We start from the raw sequence: 23,047 nt of genomic DNA, 5'->3' as shown, positions 1-23,047 counted from the left end.
GGAATCTGACCAAGCAACTTGACCTCCATGAGCCTCAGTTTCTCAACTGTAAAATGGGACTGATGATAGCATTTATATATATCTTGGGGATCAATACACATAAAGTACTCTGCAGACTTTAACTTAGGACAATGTTTCACACAGGGAAATTGAATGGCTTCTTTGTAAGGAATGATATTCTCTGATTATCAGATCTCCTTTCAAACACATAGGAACTAGAGGTTCTTTGTCTCATGGCAATGCATCTTCTCCATAAACACCACTGAGCATTCTTGAATGTCTCTTTAATTCTTATGTCTAGAAGCCATTTAGTTCAACTCACTGATTTAACAAATGAAGAAGAGGCAGAAACGAGTTAATTATGAAGTATGTTCTTCTGCTAGAGTTGAGATTTCACATATATTTATTTTATTTATATTTAAGTTAAACATTCAAATTTAATTTACTTTATACTTGCATGTCATATTCTTAAAAATACAATGCCATATTTCATTTTCCTCTTTCCATGGAACACTATCATGTTCAATATCTTAGTCACATATATGGCTCTTCTCTCCTCCTCCTCCTCCTCCTCCTCCTCCTATCTCCCCCCAGTTACATCATTACTTATAGAATCCTGTTTCTATAACAGCTCTCTCATCTGCCCCTTTTTTCTCCATTCATCCAGGCACTACCCTAGTTCAGGCCCTCATCACAATTTATCTGGATTATTATAATAATCTCTTACTATCTCTAGCCTCTCTTTTCTCCAATCCAACCTTCCAATTAGCTTTCAAAATACACTAAGTCCGATGATGTCACTACCTTGTTCAAACTCCAACTGATACTCCCTGCTATACCAAGGATAAAATATAGTCTTTAATCTAGCATTCAAAACCCTCCTCTGTAGGAAGCCAGACTACTATAGCCTTATTTCAGAGTACTCTGTTTTCTAGACAAAGTACTCTATTTTCTAGGCAAAGTCTTGTACTATTAGCTGTCTCTTTGCCTGGCTTTCTCTTGTTTCCCCACATTCCCAACTACTTTCTCTATATTTCTATCTATTAAAGATTCTTTTTCTCCTTCTGCCTTAGGAAATATGTCTTCTATAAAGTCTTCTCTTATTCCTCTTAAAGCAAGATACTCTAAAAGTTGGGGTCATTTGGAGTTAAACCTGAATATCAAGCAAGATTTAAACAAGATGATCCACTCAACAAATAGTTTTACTGTCTTCCTTATAACACATTGTCTAAATTTTTCTTTGGTCCTTTCTATACTGTACCTTCTATCATATTTTTGTCACTTTACCCCACCTGCCCTGCTCCCCACACATAGCCCTCTTCATTTGATCATAAAATCCCTGACATTAGGGTCTGTATTAGTTTTCATTTTTGTGTCCCAAGAAACTACCATGAGGCCCCTCATATAGTCAAGCACCTAAGGAATACTGGTTGAACTGAATGGGATATTAGTACAGATCACACCTCCTACAAGCAAGCAAAGCAAAATGCCCCACCCATTTAAACATGCACCTCTCTTGGACAAAGTCATTAGAGTATATCATTCATCTTGGCTCAAAAACAGCTTGCTGCTTTACAGACAAAAAGATATAATAAAAAGCAGTTTGGGTTTGTAGTTCCCAAAGAAAGAAAGAGCACAAACTCCAAAGATGACATTTTTATTCTCTGTGGGGTAAAAGTTTGGTCAGAGCAATATTCCTGTATTTAAAAGTTATATATGTAAGCCTAAACATTTTTATGATCACTAGTCTAAAATTTGCAGAATCATGAAAAATGATTGTTTCTTCTATCTTGACAGATTTACAACAATAATGTCCTTTGAACAAACTACTCTCTGTAGGAATTAGGGGCACACAGTTAGCTTGGTCTTTGAGTAAAATTCATTCCAAAGTAATTTCATTTGAACAAAATCTCCTGAATCATAAATGTGCTTTGAAAGGTCAGGACAAATATGGTCCCTAAAGTACAATGTTTCTAAAGCATTTTAATCTGGTACCTTGTTTTCATTTCATCAAATGGTCAAACACTGCACACAGCAACCACCCAGGCAGTGAATTGCCATTTTTAGGTCATAATTTTCCACGTACAGTCTGATGTTTGTAGGGGAAGAGAAGGAGACCAGTGTGTAGACATGATGTAATCCTCTATACTAACCTGTCAGTTTTAAGTCATCATTAACTGTAAACAATAATAGCTTAACTTGTGAAAGTACATTTTGCTTCTTAGAACAATGGCACTGAGGAATGAAGATGCAGAATAGATTGTCTATTTTATAAAATAATTACTTAGTAATTACTCCTTTTAAATATTTATTATAAGTAGATAAAACGTGTGGCGCCACATTTTAATTCAGACAGTGTTCTGATCATCCCTTCAGATATTTTCTACAACATATAATGGAGCCTTTCTTTTTAAAAAATTATACAATAAATTTGTTTTAATTCAAACTCAAATCAATCTTGATATGCTTGAATATAGAAAAGCAATATAGAAATTGATGATGATGATGATGATGTTCAGTCATTTTTCATCATGCTCCCCTCTTCACGATCTCATTTAGGGTTTTCGTGGAAATGGTTTGTCACTTCCTTCTGTCTCGTTTTACAAATGAGAAAACCGAGGCAAACAAGGTTAAGTGATTTATCCTACGAATAAGTGTTTGAGGCCAGAAAGAACTAAAGAAAATGAGTATGTCTGACTTCAGACTCTGAACTATATGTACTATGGAAGCATCTAGCTGTCCCAGTGGTCATTTGGGGCACAGTATCACCTTAATCTTTTATTCTATCTGCCCTCCTTTGCACTAGAAATAATCTAGCATGAATATTCTATTCTTGCTTATACCACCTCCTCACCATCCACATACTCCTCAACTACTTCTAATCCCATTTCTGATCCCAGGAGCCTTACAAAACTGCTTTCTGAAGGGTAATTAATGACCTCAGTGAATAAAGCTGATAATTTTTTTCTTCCTCATCCTCCTTGACTTCTTATTACTTCTTGATACCACTGACAACACTCTTCTATTTTGGTTTTCATAGAATTATTCTCCCCTAGTTCTCCTTCTACCTGTAGGATAATTCCTTCTCAGTTTTCTACCATCCATTTCCCACCCTCTCAGCATGGATATTTCTCAAAGTCTGCTCCTGTCTAGTACCCATGTACTTTAAAATCTAGTAAAATTTATCTCCTTGTTGCACTTCTCACAAAATTCTGTTCCCTAAAAAAGCATTCATGTAAGTGTTCTCCTCTTGTCTGGAATGTACTACCCACCCCAATACTCCAAGTTGAGTTTTCTCTCTGCACCTTAATATACCTGGAACCATTGTTACTCGTTTGCTTCCTTGAATCCCTACATTATATTAAACAAAGTATGCCCAAAGACCTAGTACAGTTTTAAGTTTTAGTAAATTAAAACTGAGCCTTTTGGGACACTCTGCACTTTACTGGCTACATATTGAATCCTCTTCTACACGACCATCCCCCAAAACACCTGACTGTTTTGTCTTTACGTCTAGCTCCAGTGGCTACTATAGTGGCTAAAAAATAGAAAGGTACATCAATGGAAGACAGTAGAAATACAATTTACAGTAGCAAATAAATAAAGCAATCTTGTATTTGACAAGTGTAAAGACAAGATTTTAGGATAAGAATTCATTATTTGGTTAAAAAAATTGTTGGGAAAATTAGAAAGGGGTATGGCAAAAATTGGGCATAGACCAGTATCTTACACCATTTATTAAGATAAGATCAAAATAGATACATGATCAAGATATAAAGAATGATGTTACAAGAAAATTTGAAGAACATGGAATATATTACTCATCAGACTTATGGATGGGGAATAATTATGGATAAATGAGATAGAGAGCAGAATGAGATATAAAATGAAAAATTTTTGATTACATTAAATTCTGATAGGAGTTTAATAAGTGTTTAATTGACTTTAACATCTCTATCACCTTCATTTCAGTCATAATAAATCCTCAGCATGGTTTCAGATAATTTTTCTTTGTTATCCCAAAAGTGTATGTGTTCTATCAATATGGTTCTACTTATCTAGCAGAACTATCTCCCTAAAAAGACTTCTCTCAAAAATTGCTTTACTAAATATAAACCACTTAGTCTCTATCAACCTTGGCCATGTTATCCACTTCAAAAATAAGGTTCATCTTTTAGCCAAACCAATAGTGACTGAGAATCTAGGATCAACAGAATCAGAATCGGAACTTCAATGATCTCTAAAGGTTCCTTTTTGGGAGACAATGTAACAATTACAAACTGCTCCTTCAAACCCTGAGTGCTGTTTTCTTGGTTACAGAGCTATGATTTCATCAGTATTGGAACCTCCCAGAGGTTCACTGAAATAGATTGGCAACTTCTCTCTTAACTAATCATCCCAGAGTCTAAGAGAGTTGATTAAGGCATAGAAAAATTAAATGTCTTTCCTAGAGTAAGAAAACTAATATGGATGAAAGCTAATATGGATGATCTTCCTGAAACTCCAAGGCTGGCCCTCTATCCATCATATTATTCTGCCTCAGAGAGATAAAATGTCTTCCTTTATTTTTGGATGAGCTCTCTCTGCCACCCTCTAGTGTACCTTCTTACAGCCCTACTATAACAGAGTGCCTTTGTAAGGTCTAAAAATGGCCTTTTTTTTACAATGCAATTTCATTTTAATAAGGATCTTTTCAATTTGTTCTAATTATATCCTGAGAATCATATCTCTGAGAGTCTCTTCAGATGAATGAAATATTACCTCTATTACAACCCATCAATGCACTACTATTAAAAGTAAAAAAGACAGCCTATTGATCATTTCATATCAAGAAGACAGTCCAAAAATGTGGATGGCATGGAAGAGAGCACTAATTTCTCAAATTATTCTGGTCCATTTCTTTTTGACAAGTAAGAGAAAGACCTGGTAATGGTATCTAAGTTTCTTTCTTAAGTGAGATTGGCATATATGTGAGATTGGCATAATAATGGCTTAGAGAAGAAAATGTTTCTAATCCATTATTCTCAATAACCACATTCATCAGTCATCTTCTGCACTCTGATATTCACAATGTGTTGCTCAAATATTAGACATCTGGTTTTCCATCAGGACTTTGGGATGACTAATCTGGTAGTGCAGTTATGAATCAAACTTCCTCTATTGTCTCATGACCACAATCTTGAGGCTAGAAATAATCATTGGTAAACCAGTCGTTAGGAATGTTAGCTTGACTGATTATGGTACAAATTAAATTGGGAGAAAAAAAAGCAGAATAACTTTACCAATCAAACACTTCAAAAATAACTTTATTGACAGCTTTTAGTTTTTATAGTCTTGCTTCCTTCCTAGTACATGTACACACACACACATTCACACACACACACACACACACACACACACACACACACACACACAGAGAGAGAGAGAGAGAGAGAGAGAGAGAGAGAGAGAGAGAGAGAGAAAGAGAATTATCCCCTTAACAATGAATAAAATAGAAGAGGAGATGAACCAATTTGGTTTTTATAAAGAAGGAATAACTAAGAAGAAATGCTCATCTTACTGTAAGCTGAAGGAAAGCTTCAGTCATATTCTTTTCAAAAATGTTAATCCTGAATATTAACAAAAAATGACCCATACTTTTTAAGTCCTCTTGCCTAACAAATTCTGAAAGGAAAGAAACAGTAGGTTCCACTTGGTGAAATAAAATGAATAATATCCACTAAATAAGAATATTCCAAAACTCATGGCTGTCTCACTTTGAGAAAAGACTTAAAATAAGAATGTAAAGCAACAAAGACTTAAGAAACTCCTAGTTGGCAAACATTGTGTTGGGGAAGTGAAATCAATTAGATAAAAGGCACAGAAGGTAGAGAGTACTACACACAATTCCAGGACAAAGAATGATTCATTTTCATGAGATGTTATGTATCTAGATAGGACTTTTGGATAAAACTCAAGAAAAGGAAATATGATGCCAAAGACAACCTTAAATACCAGACATAAGAGTTGGAACTCTCTTTGATAATCAATAGAGAATATGGATTTTTGAGAAAAAGCATGTACTGATCTTTCTAAAAGAAAGATTATTTTGGCATTGGATTATTCTAGATTGGAGAAGTAAGGGGAAAAAATAATTGTAAATAGGTTCTGCAGTAGATGGTAAATAGCTGGTAAAGAAGGATTTTACCTAGGACAAAGCAGAAGAAATATAGATAAAGATTTAGATTTAAAAGATGCTGCCAAGGAAATGGTGATAGCTCATATTTACTGAGAACCAAAATGTTTGCAAAGCATTTTCCTCCCGCCAACCTGTGACACATCGAGTGAAAGTATCCTTATACTCACTTACATGCAGAAAATGATACTCTAACCATGGTGTGACATAATTACTAATTGACCCACTCCAATGGGGTTCAAAACTAGGTGTGGTGATTCCAAGTCTAACATTCTATCTTCTCACAATAAAATGAGGGAGCAGAGTTAAATGACTTCTTTCAGACTTAAATGTATGATTCTATGATCCTGAGATAGTTATGTGGCAGAGTAGATAGAGTGTTAGACTTAAGAGTCAGAAAGATCAAATCTTGCCTCAGACTCTTACAGCTGTGTGATCCTCTTTCAATTGCAGTAACTTCATCTGTAAAACAGAGGTTGGACTCAATGGCCTCTACGACCTCTTTTAGCTCACAATCTATAGACCTATATTCTTTTTTTTAATTTTATTTAATATTTTTATTTTCTCCGGTAACATATAAAACAAATTTTTACATTTGTTTTTAAAACTTTGAGTTCCAGATTCTTTCCCTTCCCCTCTCTGCCATTGAGAAGGCACATGTGAAGTTATGCAATTCATTTCCATAAAAGTCACGTTGCAAAAGAAAGCATAGATCTCTGCCTCCCCCCCCCAAAAAAAAAAAACCTCATGAAAAATAAAGAAAAAAAGTATCCTTCAAATCTATATTCAGACACAATCAATTCTTTCTCTGGGTATGGATAACATTTTTCATCCTAAATCCTTCAGCGCAATCTTGGATCAAAAGGTATTGCTGAGAATAGCAAAGTCATTCACAGCTTGATCATATGTCTTCAAAGTTCTTCATGTTGGGCCTGATCACCCCTGCCATTTAACTGTTCATTGTGCTCTCTGTGATATAGCACTGGGGCTACAAAGACAAAAGTGAAAATTGGTCCTATGCTGAAGGAGCTTACAATCTCCACTGCTTGTAATGAACAGCTTTTCCTAAGGTTTTTGTGGGCTTACTTCTCTTCCTGTCCATTTTTTATCCCAGTCAGAGAAACGTACTAAGTATTCTCTCTTTTGCTACGAGGTATGTTGATTAATGAGGTTCCCCTTAGGAGAGGGAAGAGAACCTTCCAAATTGACTGAGAAATAAGACACTAGAATCTAAAAAGCTAGCTTATCTGGTGGAAAAGAAATCTTCTCCTTGGATTTCTGCCCCAAGGCAAGAATATGTTCTGGCTCTGGCTGTTATTTGTGCTCATTTTCATCACTTGGACAAAGCTTTTCACGACAAAGCTATAACTTGAACTGCCTGTCTAGTTTTGTGGCTAAATTCTGCCCCCTACAGATTATTTCTTTCAGGAATGTTATATTAAATTGTATCAAAATGTTATTGTTAATATAATTCATACATTAATGTGTTAGTTAACAATATAATATGATACTAAACTGTATTATGCAATCTGTACAAATACAAAATATCAGTTTTGTAGATTGTTGGAATTGGAAAGATCAGGTTGTCCAAACTTCCTTTCTTGATGAAGCAACAATCCCCTAGACATGAATTAACTAAAGCTTACACAGAAAGTTACTCAAACAGGATTCTAGTCAGCTCACCTGGCTCCAGACACAATACTGTTTTTGTTTCATTTCGTTTTACCTCTACAGGACCTAGTTATATCTCCTATATTAGGCTTTCTCTCCTAATTGTCATTGTTATTATTTTGAAATTTTCCAATAAAGAACTGCATAAGTTGCTATCTCTAGAGTCCAAAAGAGATATCTATTATCTTTTTTAAAGTCTTAAATTTTACTTTGTAGATATCTTGTTTTATATCCTTTCATTTCTAAATATATCGCACTTTGATTCATTATCCTTTTAACACAGATGGGGCAACGAGCTGCAAAATGGATGCTGGAATTGGAGTCAAGAAGTCTGGAGTTCAAAGCCAGCCTCATATCCTTATCAGTATGACCCTGCACAAGCGACTTAGCTTCGGTGTGCCTTGGTTTCCTCAACTGTAAAATGGCAACAACAATATCTACCTCACATAGTTGTTGGAAGAATAAAATTCGCTAACATTTATAAAATGCTTAGCACAGTGACTAGCACATAGTAGGTACTATAGAAATACTTATCCCTTTCTTACTTTAATAGATTAAAAGATTAAAAAGCAATTCAGAAAAACCCAAGAGCAGATGGCATAAATCAGTAACAAAAAAAATTAGGGGAGAAAGCCTCATATAGGAGATATAACTAGATCCTGTGGAGGTAAAACAAACTGAAACAAAACAAAAAACAGCATTATGTCTAGAGCCTGGTGAGCTGATTTGCATATAAATCATTACATACATACATATAAAACCAGAAATGCATATCAGAGTTTTAGCAATGAATGTACACTGTTTAAATTAGAAAAGATCTTTCCTCACCTCCGCTGGTGTGGTGGTACATTTTCCCTTTCCAGTACATTGCACATCATGAGACTTGCTGTCCATTGACACACAGGTGCTGACCTTCACGACCACAGTCAAACGCAAAGCCACGATGCATTTACTAACAGAATCATTCACGAAACCTGGAAAGAAAAGGGAACACTTTTTTCTTTAAGATAAGGTCACACTAGCAAAATAGAAAATACTATCAAAATAATATTCCAGTCTGGCAAAGAAAATGAAATTTTATATAGCAAGTAATCAGCAAATATCATGTTGATTGACATTTTATTTTGGTCATTAACTCTGATTTAATAAACTATGTAATTAAACCCACTAATTGAAGCAGTATACAACAGGTATTACAAAATTATAGAATCTCAGTATGTGAAAGGATTTCAGAGATCATACAATCCAACCCATGCCTGACTAAAAATCCCTTCTACAACATCCCAGAACTAAGGCCTCTAACAGAAGAGGAACTCAGCATCACCTAAGGCCATTCTACTGTTGGACAGCTCTAATAATTGGGAAGTATTTTCCTTCAAGCCTAGATTTGTCTCTTTAAGCTTCTACCCACTCCTTCTTGTTCTGGTGATTGGTGCCCCCAAAAAGCAAGTCTAATCCCTTTTCCATACGAGAGCATTTCAAATATGCATTCAAATTTATAATTATATGCCAAAAGAGTTTGAAGATTATATTCAGTATTATTTGGAAAACTTATATATACTTTGCCATTTGGCAGTAATACCAGGGAAGACAATCAGAAAAATGTTAACTACATCAGTGAAACTGATCATTGTATGACTTTGGTATATTTTTAATTTTCTCATCAAAACCACTCATTTATCCATGTATACTTCCTTCAAAATAATGCACTAGTTCATTTCCTAGACAATCACTATTTAAGTTTTTAAGGTCATGGCACACCCCATCCAATCACCTCAGGTTTCTTCATGCTCAAGCATAACTAACTAGTACAGCCAGCTTGACTGCTGGGGCACTAACATGGATCATTAGGCTGGCTGAGATGACAAGCCTGGCTACACTGCAGCCTGGTCATGTAACTCTTCTAGGCTGACCTCTGATGAGACTTGGAAAGTGTCTTGTTCCTCTTGTAGCTGAGTCCCTGCCCAGGAGTGAACAGCTTCACAGCTAATAAGACATGGCTTCTACACTCACTTTCCTATGTCACAACTATCTCCCCTTTTCCACCTTGTCAAGTTCCTTTCCAAGTTATCCCTGTGGGGAGACAGGATTGGAGAAAGAGGTCTTTTATTTGTTCATACTACTTCAGTTCATTTTTGATACTTAGCCTGCTAGAAATCACAACTCCACCAATTTAGCTTGCTTCTACAGCATGGGGCACAAACCCAGAAACTGACAGATATGTCATAAACACATTTAAGGAAGTCAATAATGGTTCCACTGCATTCCCTCCATTTCAATGGGACCTACTTATCACTCCTTTTAAGCCAGAATGGAAGATCACTAAAACACATGTATTAGACTCCATCAACCTGTCATTTGAATTTCATTTCACACTGTAATGGAAAAATGCATTGTGAGAAATTTGGTGGAAAATATTAAAAATAAAAATAGGCTTTCCACATATTTTTGCCTTTTTTTATTCTTTTAAAAGCATTGTAGGAAAGTAATGTTTGAAAGGAGCTCAGTTATTCCCATTTCCCATTCTTTTGCTGAAATCACAAGCTTGATAAAGCTTGATGCCTTAATTAATTGAAGTAAAAAAAAACTATTTTTCATTGGAAATGGGACGTCATGATGCATTAGAATTTAACAAAAAAAAAAGGTTTCACTTGAGGAATTATTTATGTTTTAATGTATACAGTTGTTTTGGTCTTTAAGTTTGTCAATAAACAAAATGGCAAAAGGAAGGAAAAAAATATCACAAGTGTTTTCTCATGACCTTAAGAGTTAAGCAACCTTTCTATGGGGAACTGGGGAGATAAATTGCCACTTCACAAGAAAAACGGAAGAAAGGAGAAGATGTTATGAAATAAGATCATGAAGTTGTGCCTACTGGTAGAATGGGCATACTTGCATACTACAGAAATGCCATGTGGAGCTGAACACCTCCTAGACAAGAAAGACTAGGAGATCTGGTTTTTTCTATTTTTAAGAGATTTCTTTTACATAATACCAAAGACCACCCAGGTTAGTCACAAAGGATAATATCAAAAAGAGGGCAGAGTCCTACATAAAGACTTTAGAAACAGGCACATCTAAGCCTTTCATTTTATAGTTGATAAAACTGACATGCCATGATGTTAAATGACTTTTCCAAGATCACACAGCAAGAAAGTCCCAATTTTAATTCAGGTGTTCCTGATTTCAAATCCAGAACTTTATCCATTACGTACCCTAGCTGTCTCCATCACAATCCTCTTAGCCACTTATGGCCTTATCATCCATAGGTTTACCCAAACACCTTGTCAATCGCATTTTTATTTCCTGAAGATTGTAGTCACAGAGATTTTCAAACTCTGAGGATGTTCTAGTCCATATAGAAAAACAACAGTTTTAAAAGAGAGTGAGTTCTAGTCTATGACTTTCCTAGTGAATGGCAGAAGTGGAGTGGAAATGAAGGCATAGGAGATGAGCAGTTCCAAAAACTAGGAGGACAGAATATTAGCTGGTTCATCCAAATAGATAAATAAGTCTCCAAAGGTGATGGCATGGGAAGGGACTGAGAAGGCCATTTAAATCTAAATCATAAAGAATGATGGGACAATGACTAGGAAGTCAGAAAAGAGCAGAACTAATGATTGGGAAAGTGTGGTATAGTGGATGTCACAAATGCAAAGGAAATGTCTGGAAGTAGATATTGGAAGTAAGAGATAGACTAACTCTGGGGACAGGATCATCTGAGGGAAGGAATAAAATTATTCTGATGATTTTGCCACTGTTCAAAACTTTGTTAGGACTGTAGTAAAGAACTGTTGGGGCAACTGGGTGTTACAGTGGATAGAGCACTGGAGTCAGGAGTTTAAATCCAATCCCAGACAATTAACACTTACTAGCTGTATAATACTGGACAAGTCACTTAATCCCCAATTGCCTCATAAAGGAAAGGAGGAAGGGAGGAAGGGGGGGAGGAAGGGAAGAAAGGAGGGAAGGAGAGAGGGAAGGGAGAGAGAGAGAAGAAAGAAAAGAACTATTGTCTTCAGAGCTTGAGAAACATTACTTAGAAAAATTCAAATACCAGTTTACAGATGGAGTAACCTTGGACACTGAGCCTTAGTTTCCTCATCTTTAAAATAAGAAAATAATATCAATATTAGAATTATAGAATTTTAATAATATTAAAATCGTAATATTATCATAATTATTATAGTAACATGTATAGAATGTTTTAAGGTTTGCAAAGTATTTTGTAGCTGAGGCAGGTGTGTTATTATCCCCATTTTATAGATAAAGAAACAGAGAGTATAAATGACCCAGGGTCACATGATTAAGGCAATAATGCAGTCTTCAAAACTCCATTACGCTATCCACTGGGTCATGTAACAGCAAGAGAGCACCCCTAATGTCTCTTCCAGCTTGGGAATCAGTAATCTTAAATTCATCAGGGGTAGTCTTGGTGTTTTGACGGTGCAATTTAATAAGAAGCTAACATTTATAGAGTACTGGCTCTATACCTGGCATTGTTCTTATTATAATTTTCAGAAAAGTCACAAGTAATTCCAAGCTAAGGCCACTCCTAGTTCAAAGCTGGCTTGTGTCCATTATGGTATTTTCATTTTCTTTTTCAGCAAATCAACAACACCAAAACTATAATATAACTCTGGGGTAGGGGTGGGGGAAGAAGCAATAAATAGAAACCTTTGGGAAATTAACATACTATCACAACCTCATTTCTCTCTCTCTTTAAAATATATGAAATCTTGTCAGAAATATTTTTGTACATGCATCTAAAAGAGAAATGACAAGAGAAAAGTCTAACTTACTGTGTGAGATGTCAAAACCCTGTATGAAATATGATGAATTCATTATAGACCATGAAGAACTATGAGAAGACTATCCAGAAAAGTTTTAGTTATGAACTTCCTCTGCTACTGTTACACTGGTCCTCAAACTTTTGTTCTCAGTATCTTTTTTTTCTTTTTCTTTTTTGTGTTTTTTTTTCTTTTTTCCAGCTTTTGATACTGAATACCATAACCAGCAGCCCAACCCTGACTAACTGCTTAAAAATTCTTTCAAATTCAAACTTTCAGGTCATAGGTAAAGATTCTCTAAGAATAAAACAACACATACTTTGATCTCTCTTTTTCATCTGCTTCACTCAAAAGAGCCTCTCAGGCAGCTATCATGAAATATTTCTTGCCTCCTTTCTATAGAGGGTCTCTAGCCCTGACTTTTATCTGAATTAGAATAAGTGACTTTCTTTTTATTACTATCTCACCTCTTCTACTCAATAAATTCCAGAGGTTCCTTATTAGGGAAGGAGAAGGTCATAAAAGAATTTATAGAGCACCTACTGCATACCCAGAATTTTACATCTATTATTTGATCTTCACAACAACACACTGAGATAGGGGCTGTTATAGTCCCTATTTTACAGTTGAGGAAACTGAGATTCAATGACTTGCCCAGGGTCAAAAAGAAAATGTCTAAAACCATATTTGAACTTTGGTCTTCTGACACCAGACCCAGTGCTCTGACCATTTAGCCGCCCAGTTGCTTCTTATTGCTATACAATCAAATACAAAATCCTGTGTTTGGCATGTAAATCTCTTTCCTTTCTTTCCAGTGCTCTCTCCAACTATAGAAGTCCTTCATACACAACTCCCATCTCCATTGGACACCTGGAATCTTCTCTCTCCTTATTTTGACCTCTTAGACTCCTTGACTTCCTTCCTCATCTCAAACATAACCTCAAGGAGGAGGATTCCCATCCCACCCCACCCCCCCACCCCCCACTCTTGTTGGTGCCTTTCCCTCTTGAGTTTCCTGTATTATGCATACATGTGTCTCTCTTATTAGAATGTACACTCTTTAGGGGCACTATCTGTTTTCATTCTACTTTCTATTAGAAAGACTGTGCAGAGATTAGCACAGTATCTGGCACATACTAACAAATCAATCAACAAATATTTATTAAGAAATTATTCTTAATAATTCTTATTTCTTATAATTTCTTAATAATTAATTATAATAATATAAATAAATAAATATTTATTGTGTCTTATAACATAAAATAAAATAAATATAATAATAATTAAAAAGAAAAATAATTTCTTAATAAATATTTGTTGATTGGTTTACCCCTTCTTCATCTCAGGGCATCTCAAGAACAGCTAAGTGGAACCATAGTGCATAGAGTACCAGGGCCTGAAGTCAAAAAGACCCCTCCTGAGTTCAAATCTGACCTCAGACACTGACTACATGTGTGACCCTGGATAAGTCATTTAATCCTGTTTGCTTCAATTTTCTCATCTGCAAAATGGGCTTGAGAAGCAAATGTCAAACCATTCTAGTACTTTAGCCAAGAAAACCATAAACGGGGTAACAAAGAGTTAGAAAGGACTGAAACAACTGAACAAAAACAACATCTCAGTAGCTAGAAATATAACTCTCTACACAATTAAGATCTCTTGTTGCACTTTTTTGTGTATTATATAGATGCATGTATGTATACGTACATATATCACATATACACACACATACATAAAATAGGGATGTAGATAGATGATAGATAGACAATGAAAGAAAGAGATGGGAAGGAAGGGGAGGAGCGAGAGAGAAAGGGAAGAGAGGAGGGAAGGAGGAAGGAAAAGGAAGGGAAGGAGGAAGGGAAGGAGGAAAGGAAGGAGGAAGGGAAGGAGGAAGGGAAGGGAAGAGAGAAAAAGATATGAAAAGATGATAGAAAGAAAGATAGATAGATAGATGGTAAATTATATTCAGATAAAATGAGAGACAGATAAATGACAGATAAGAAAGAAAGAAAGAAAGAAACAAACAAACAAACAAAGAAAAAGAAACAAAGAAAAAGAAAGAAAAAGAAACAAACAAACAAACAAAGAAAGAAAAAGAAACAAAGAAAAAGAAAGAAAGAAAGAAAGAAAGAAAGAAAGAAAGAAAGAAAGAAAGAAAGAAAGAAAGAAAGAAAGAAAGAAAGAAAGAAAGAAAGAAAGAAAGAAAGAAAGAAAGAAAGAAAGAAAGAAAGAAAGAAAAAAAGAAAGAAAGAAAGAAAGAAAAATGGGTGGATGGATGGGGGCATCTAGTTGGTGCAATAGATACAGCACTGAGCTTGAAATCAGCAAGATTTGAATTCAAATACATCTTCAGACACTTATTAGCTGAGACTTCTCTAGGCAATCCACTAAACCCCTAATTATCACAATTCCCCATGTGTAAAATGGGGACACACCAGAGAAAGAAATGGCAAACCATCTTTGTCAAGAAACTTCCATGGATAAATTTCCATAGGGCACATAGAATCAGATAATACTGAACAATAAGAATATGTAAAGATACACCTAGATATAGATATATCTAGGAATATACACACAAATACCACAGACAGAGGGAAAGAAAGGGAGGGAGGGAGGAAGAGAGAGAGAGAGAGAGAGAGAGAGAGAGAGAGAGAGAGAGAGAGAGAGAGAGAGAGAGAGAGAGAGAGAGAGAGAGAGAGAGAGAGAAAGCCTTGCCACATTTCTATTTAGATATATATGAATAGATAGAAAAGTAGACAATCATGATATAGATAGAATAAATTAACCTTCCTAGTTGGCCCATTCTGGGAAATGGAACAAAAGAACTCTGGACTTGCAATCAGCAAAACCTGGTTCAGATCCCCCCTCAGATACTTATTTGCTGTGAAGTAAGACAGTGTGAAAATTACTTAACTTCTGTTAACCTCAGTTTCACATCAACAAGAATGAGGGGTAAGATTTCATAGACTTTAAGGTCCCTTTCAGGTCTAAATTTATAATATTATGCCCCTATAACTCCCATTATGTTCATCATGAAATTTTCTTGATAAAAAGGAAATAAAAGACTGGTGGGAGGAACAGGTAGAAAACAAGACATACCTTAACTGACCTTCTCTACCATCACTTCAAAGCCCCCACAAATAACTTCCATTAAGTAGATGATCATGAGCTCTTAGGAGTATACCACAGCATAGGTCCGGATAGGATTCTAAATCAGTTTCATTTGCCTAGTAATAGCGGAGTTTGGGCCATAAAATCACTTGACCAATTTCTAAATGAATCATCCCACTCACCAGAATGCTACATTTTGCTATTATTTCACCTATCCCACTCAAAGCTGAATCATTTCTGTTGGGTTCCCAATTTTCAGCCATATACTGATTATACAAATGAGGTAAGCTGGAAGCTTAGTTGGTAATTTCAAGTGGGCATATAATTACGTTAACTTGTTTATAATTCCTTTGATCATGTCAGGAAAAGAATGTTTGCGGTTTTTCATAATGGAAGATAATTTTGTCCAATTTAAATTTCGCCATTGTAAAGTACAGTAGTCCAAAGGTAATTTTAAGAGTAGAAAGCAAGACCTAAACCCTTTACAGAGGCTCAGAGAAAGAAATGTGAAAAACAATCTCAAAATAGCACAAACTTCATTTGAAAAAAAAAAAAAGTCTTTATCAAAACTGATTGGAAAGCTATAAAAAAGCCAAACTCTCAAGCCAGTCAAATGATGACAATGGATAGCCTTTCAACACCTGGGGACCTGCAGGTGCAGATACATATTCTTCCTCTCTTTAGCCAAAAATTATATAGAAAATTCTTATTCTACAAGGTGTTTGCAAAGGTGAATTTTGAAAACTATATTTGCATATATTTGGAAAAATAAAATACTATAAAAATTTTAAATTAAAAAAAGAAAATATCTGTTCTTTTTCTCTTCCATAAACCTAAGACTTCAGCAGAAAGAAAGATGCTCACTGCATCATTGTATGCATATGAAGCTCTTTCCCCACTCATGTGAGGATTGGACACAACATAAAGAATAAAAAAATTATTCGGCAAGTCAATGAAAACACTGGCAAGTAGGATAACCATAAAAAGCATTCTTATACTCTAAAAAAAAAAAAAAAAAAAAAAAAAAAAAAAGACTACATGCTAGCTGACTGAGTAGAGCTGGTTCTTCCTATTCCTCTATGATAACTGCATCCCAAGATCTCTTTTCCACACTCACCCAAAATTTTTAAATTTTTTAAAAATTAAATTAAAATTTTAATTTAAAAATTCTAAACATAAAGTTCTCTTTGTGAGAGCTAGAAAATTACATTCTTGATTTAGTCTTTTCCTGAAGAATGGGGAGAGGAATAAAAGGGTAGAGTATAAATTCTTATGTTTATCTTTTAAATAAATGAAGAAATGAGCATTTATTAAGTACTTACTATGTCAGAGGGACTATGAAAATTAAATATAAAAAGGCAGGCAGGCAGTAAGCGTTTAGGTGCTTAACACAGTGCCAGTTACAGGCAAAAAGAAATTCATTAACATACCATCAAGGTATTTACTTTGTAATGGACAAGACACATATAAAAGGAAGCTGAAAAAGATGAGAAATGGGGGAGAAAGAGAAAAAATGCCCAGAAAAAAAAAAAAAAAAAAACACAAAGAGAGTCATCAGGAGTGGCTCCAAGTAAGAAATGAAGAAATGGCTGGGTTGGGAGGTAAGGATTGGGAGGAGAAGGGAGGGAGGGAGGGAGGAAAGGAAAGAGGGAAGGAGAGAGGGAGGGAAAGAAGGAAGGATGAAAGGAAGGAAGGAAAGAAGAGAAGGCAAGAAGGAAAAAAGGAAAGAAGAAAGGAGAAAGGAGAAAGAAAGGAGAAAGGAGAAATAAAGGAGAAAGGAGAAAGGGGAGGGGAGGAGAGAGGAGGGGAAGGGAGGGGAGGGGAGGGGAGGGGAGGAGAGGAGAAAGGAGGGGAGGGGAGGGGAGGGGAGGGGAGGGGAGAGGAAAGGGAAAAGGAAAGGGAAAAGAAAAAGGGGGAAAGGGGAAAGGGAAAAAGGGAGAAAGAAAGGTAGAAAGGAAAAGGGAAGGGAAGGGGAGGAGAAAGAGAGAGGAGGGGAGGGGAGGGAAGAAAGAAAAAGAATTATGGCTTGAAAATAAGGAAGTTATATAAGGGCCTGCTCTGAGCAAAAGCCCTGGATTGTTATCCCTTAATAACTAGTCTGCAAAATATTGGGTGGGTTTTTTACTCCCTGATGCCATTATCTTCAATCCAGCTAAATTAGTATTCTCTGTATACCTCTAAACTAGCATATATCTTTTTAAAATGGCCTTTTCACATGCTTGGAATGGACTCCCTCTTCTTCACCTGCTAGAATCCTCTTCCTTATGACACCTATTTTACCTGAAGCCTTTCCCGATTCCCTTCCTCAACTGCTTGGCTTTCACCCTCCCTAACTACCCTTTACTCAACTACTTTGTGTTTGCTTATATTAATTTTTAAAATATTTATCTTTCATTGTATTTCTAGGTAGACTATAAATTCCCTGAGAGTAAGGATCATTTCATGATTTGTATTTGTATTCACAGCTTTTAGCACAGTGCCTATCACATAGCAGGTACTTAAATGTTTACATAAAATGCAATAACATTTAATAAATGTTTTCATAACACTTAATACTTAAAATTATTTATGTAAACATTTAATAAATGATGATTAAGGGTAAGGATAGAAAAAGAGGGAAGAAAGATGAAGAAAAAGAAGGAAATGGTTTTTTAAAAATTTTGAGAGACTTATTTGCAGATTGGACTTTTCTGGCAAACCAAGAAGTTTGTGTAACATCTTATCCTTATTATTTCTTCTACTGGAAATATATCTTAGGTTGAAATATTTAATCTCCTCTTCTATCCTACTCCTAACCAAAAAAGTAGAGAGGGAAGATATAAAATAAAATCCTAATTTTAATCACATTTTCATTACAATTTGATCCTTTAATTCTAAGACATATATGCAATTTTGAAGCTTAATTGTCAAATATCCTAGAATTGAAATAAAAATCAATCTATATTAATAAATGTAGCTGAGCAAGAAAGGAGAAGCTTATTTTGCTCTTTGATTTATTATAATCGAATATACTTTTTCTTTTTTTTTCCCAGATCAGTTTAAATAGCTCCTAGTAAAGAAAAGAGGCATATTGGTACAGTGGGTAGTGCACTGAACTTGGGGTCAGAAAGGAGATTCACATCGCTAGCTGTATAACCTTGATCAATTCTATCAATACTTCTGAGCCTCAGTTGCCTCATCTGTGAAATGTAGGAAATGGACTCAATGGTTTCGAATATCCCTTCTAGTTCAATATCTATGATGCTATGAAATCTCCCTACAAATGCAGGGTATCTGCTCTGAAATTTATAATGTTAGAGAATGCTCTTAAGCTCTAAGGGGTTGTCTTATCTAGAGTATCCCAGCTATATCTGTCAAAGGTAAAACTTGAATCCAGTTCTTCCAGACACACAAACCAACTGTCTACCCACTAATTTTATTGCCTCACAACCAAATCTGCAAGGACTAAATTTGTACTCTAAATCAAGGGTGGGGAACTTTTTTTGTTTCTTCCAAGGGCCATTTGGATATTTCTATCATCATTCATTGGGCCATATAAAAGTATAAAATAATAGCTCCAGAGGTTGTTGTGCCAGCTTTTAGCTCATCATTTCCTTAGCAAATTATTTCACCAACTTTGTATAGCTTGCAGACCCAGTTTTCCCCTAATTTAAATTAAAGCAGCTGTAGATTGTTTAATTTTTTTCCAGTTGTGTTCCACTCTCCATGACCCCATTTGGAGTTTTCTTGGCAGATATATATGAGTAGTTTGCCATTTCCTCCTCTAGATCATTTTACAGATGAGAAAACTGAAACAAATAGGGTTAAGTGACTTGCTCACAGAGCTACTAAGCATCCAAGGTCAGATTTGAATTTAACTCCTCCTGACGCCAGCTAGAACTCCACTTAGCTGACCCCCTAACTCTAAGTTAAAGAACTCTAAATCAAATCAACCAAAGGGATTATCATATAGGAATCCTTTCTACTACTTTTTCCTATATGATAATATACCATTGTATTACTATACCAAGGTTTGTTCAACCATTCCCCAATCAATGGGGGAACACTTTGTTTCCAATTCTTTGCTACCACAGAAATGCATTTCTAAAACTCCTATCCCAGCATGTGCCTCCTTTTTATGCACAAAGTTTATATTTAACTACATGGTACCATCAAAAGAAGAGTCCATTATTGTAAAGCATATAGGTTTAGCTTTAATATTTTGTTACTTCCTGGAAATTAGTATGGCAGAAATTAGGCATGGACCCACATTTAACACCACATACTAAGATAAGATCAAAATAGGTCCAAGATTTAGGCATAAAGAACGAAATCATAAATAAATTGGAGGAACATGGGATGGTTTACCTCTCGGACTTGTGGAGGAGGAAGGAGTTTGTGTCCAAGGGAGAACTAGAGACCATTATTAATCACAAAATAGAAAATTTTGATTACACCAAATTAAAAAGTTTCTGCACAAACAAAACTAATGCAAACAAGATTAGAAGGGAAGTAACAAATTGGGAAAACATTTTTACAGTGAAAGGTTCTGATAAAGGCCTCATCTCCAAAATATACAGAGAATTGACTTTAATATAAGAAATCAAGCCATTCTCCAATTGATAAATGGTCAAAGGATATGAACAGACAATTTTCAGATTAAAACTATTTCCACTCATATGAAAGAGTGTTCCAAATCACTACTGATCAGAGAAATGCAAATTAAGACAACTCTGAGATATCATTACACACCTGTCAGATTGGCTAAGATGACAGGAACAAATAACAATGAATGTTGGAGGGGCTGTGGGAAAACTGGGACACTGATGCATTGTTGGTGGAGTTGTGAAAGAATCCAACCATTCTGGAGAGCAATCTGGAATTATGCCCAAAAAGTTATCAAAATGTGCATACCCTTTGACCCAGCAGTGCTACTACTGGGCTTATATCCCAAGGAAATACTAAAGAAGGGAAAGAGACATATATGTGCCAAAATATTTGTGGCAGCCCTTTTCATAGTGGCTAGAAGCTGGAAGTTGAATGGATGTCCATCCATTGGAGAATGGTGGGGTAAATTATGGTATATGAATGTTATGGAATATTATTGTTCTGTAAGAAATTATCAACAGGAGGAATACAGAGAGGTTTGGAGAGACTTACATCAACTGATGCTGAGTGAAACAAGAGGAACTAGGGGGTCATTATACACTTCAACAATGATACTGTACGAGGATGTATGCTGATGGAAGTGGATATCTTCAACATAGAGAAGAGCTAATTCAATTCCAATTGATCAATGATGGACAGAATCAGCTACATCCAGAAAAAGAACACTGGGAAATGAGTGTAAACTGTGAGCATTGGGGTGTTTGTTTGTTTTGTTTTGTTTTGTTTTGTTTTGTTTCTCTTCCCAGATTATTTTTACCTTTCGAATACAATCCTTCCTTTGCAACAACAACAACAAAATTCGATTCGGCACATATATATTGTACCTAGGATATACTATAAGATATTTAATATGTATGGGAATGCCTGCCATCTAGGGGAGGGGGTGGAGGGAAGGAGGGGAAAAACTCGGAACAGAAGGGAGTACAAGGGATAATGTTGTAAAAAAAAAAAATTACCTATGCATATGTACTGTCAAAGAAAATGTTATAATTATAAAAATTAATAAAAAACAAAATGTTAAAAAATAAATATTTTGTTACTTCCAAAACTCTGTGATTTCACTGGTATGGGGAACACCTCTTCCCAGGACAGATCACTACCTCTCCTGATGTTGATACATGACCTTCCTATGTTGCTTGAGCCAAAAAGCCCATGAATTAATATGCAATCTTCTGGCCACCCCTTTGATGAGGTCTCTTGTAGGCAGCCAAGGGTTCCGGTACCAGATTCACCAGATTCATGGGGGAAGCCTTTTCAGTGTGACAAATACTATTTGAGTTTCTGCCTCCCTAGCAAAGCTTAGTGTTCTCCCCTATGGCATGCCAAGGAGGAAGAGAAGAACTTGAATAGAGTAACAGTAGGTAAAGCCTTAGAAAGTACTTGGTGCCAGGCTGTTAACTGTTTAGTTTACTACCTGCCTTCTTCAATAGGAAACACTAAAAGGGTTTAAATAGGCTTTGATTTCACACTTCACTGGACTTAACGACAACTGTGGTACACATGTTTTGCTTCAGTTGCTTACATCAAGCTCATCGCCTTTCCTCATAAAGGTAAAGCACATATGGAAAATAAAAGCTCTGCACAGGAGCTCTTGAGCAGCATGTGTCGGAAATCAGTGATGCTCAATTTTCCATTAAGTCTAAATGAGTCGTTTGGCACTAACCTATAGCTTTTTAAAAACAGTCAGGTTTCATGGAGGCCTCCTGGCAAGCACTACAAAGGAATTGGGGTGTTGGAAATTTTACAGACACAAATTCCAACCTGATTCCCAAGGTAGAGGTATTCCCTTGGAATAATAATTCCCTTAGAACCCTCTTGGTTCCAAAAGTCTTAAGATGTTTCTCCCATAGATGCTTTCTTTAGGGAAATGCTAGGTCTGCCTGGGTTTTGTTATTCTTAAGAATTAGAATCAACCAGAGCTTTAAAAAGTTCCTCAATGCTTTCACAAAATTACATATTGATATCATAGAACACTGATTTTTACTATATCATATGGAGTATTTCATTTTTTGTTCATTTGAAAAGACAATCTAGGAACATGTATCTTTTTTAGCATACAAAAGATTAGCTGGGGCAGAAAATGTGAATGAAGACAGAAACCAAGAGACCAAACACCTGAAACATGAGATCTAAAAAGAATTTAGTGGGATAGAAAATTGGGCTAAATCAAAGATACAATTTGATAGAGATTACACTTGGATCTGAGAACCTTCATAAATATCACATGGGATGGTCATGGCTAACCAGCAGCGTCTCTCAGTCAATAAACATATATTTAATACCTACTATGTACCAGGATCTGTACCAAGCACTGGGATACAAAGCAGCCCAAAAGTAAGTCCCTTCCTTAAAGCATCTCATAGTCTAACAGGGGAGATAACATGCAAACAACTACGTATCAAGAAGATATAGGCAAGATAAATTGGTCATTAATGAACTCAATATTAGTCAACAGAATGATTTGGAAGCCATAAACCTTTATAGATCTTGACCTCTTTTAAAAGAGCTATAACAGGAACAGCTAGATGGCGCAGTGGATAGAGCACCAGCCCTGAAATCAGGAGGACCTGAGTTCAAATGTGGTCTCCCTTAACACTTCCTTGCTGTGTGACCCTGGGCAAGTCACTTAACCCCAATTGCCTCAGTAATAACT

The 23,047-nt window shown here is 35.7% G+C and overlaps 1 protein-coding gene across 1 annotated transcript in view; it reads right to left on the bottom strand.

The window, feature by feature from the left end:
* DNER (delta/notch like EGF repeat containing) overlaps positions 1-23,047 on the bottom strand; it is a 321,739-nt gene that overhangs the window by 144,628 nt on the left and 154,064 nt on the right. The window contains exon 5 of the mRNA XM_074298485.1: positions 8,675-8,820. Coding sequence (XP_074154586.1) covers positions 8,675-8,820 — 146 coding nt within the window. The remainder of the gene's footprint in view (positions 1-8,674; positions 8,821-23,047) is intronic.

This window comes from Sminthopsis crassicaudata, chromosome 3 (assembly GCF_048593235.1).
Source record: "Sminthopsis crassicaudata isolate SCR6 chromosome 3, ASM4859323v1, whole genome shotgun sequence".
NCBI lineage: Eukaryota > Metazoa > Chordata > Mammalia > Dasyuromorphia > Dasyuridae > Sminthopsis > Sminthopsis crassicaudata.
The sequence above is the reverse complement of the archived record's forward strand: the minus strand, read 5'-3'. Positions and strand labels throughout refer to the sequence as shown.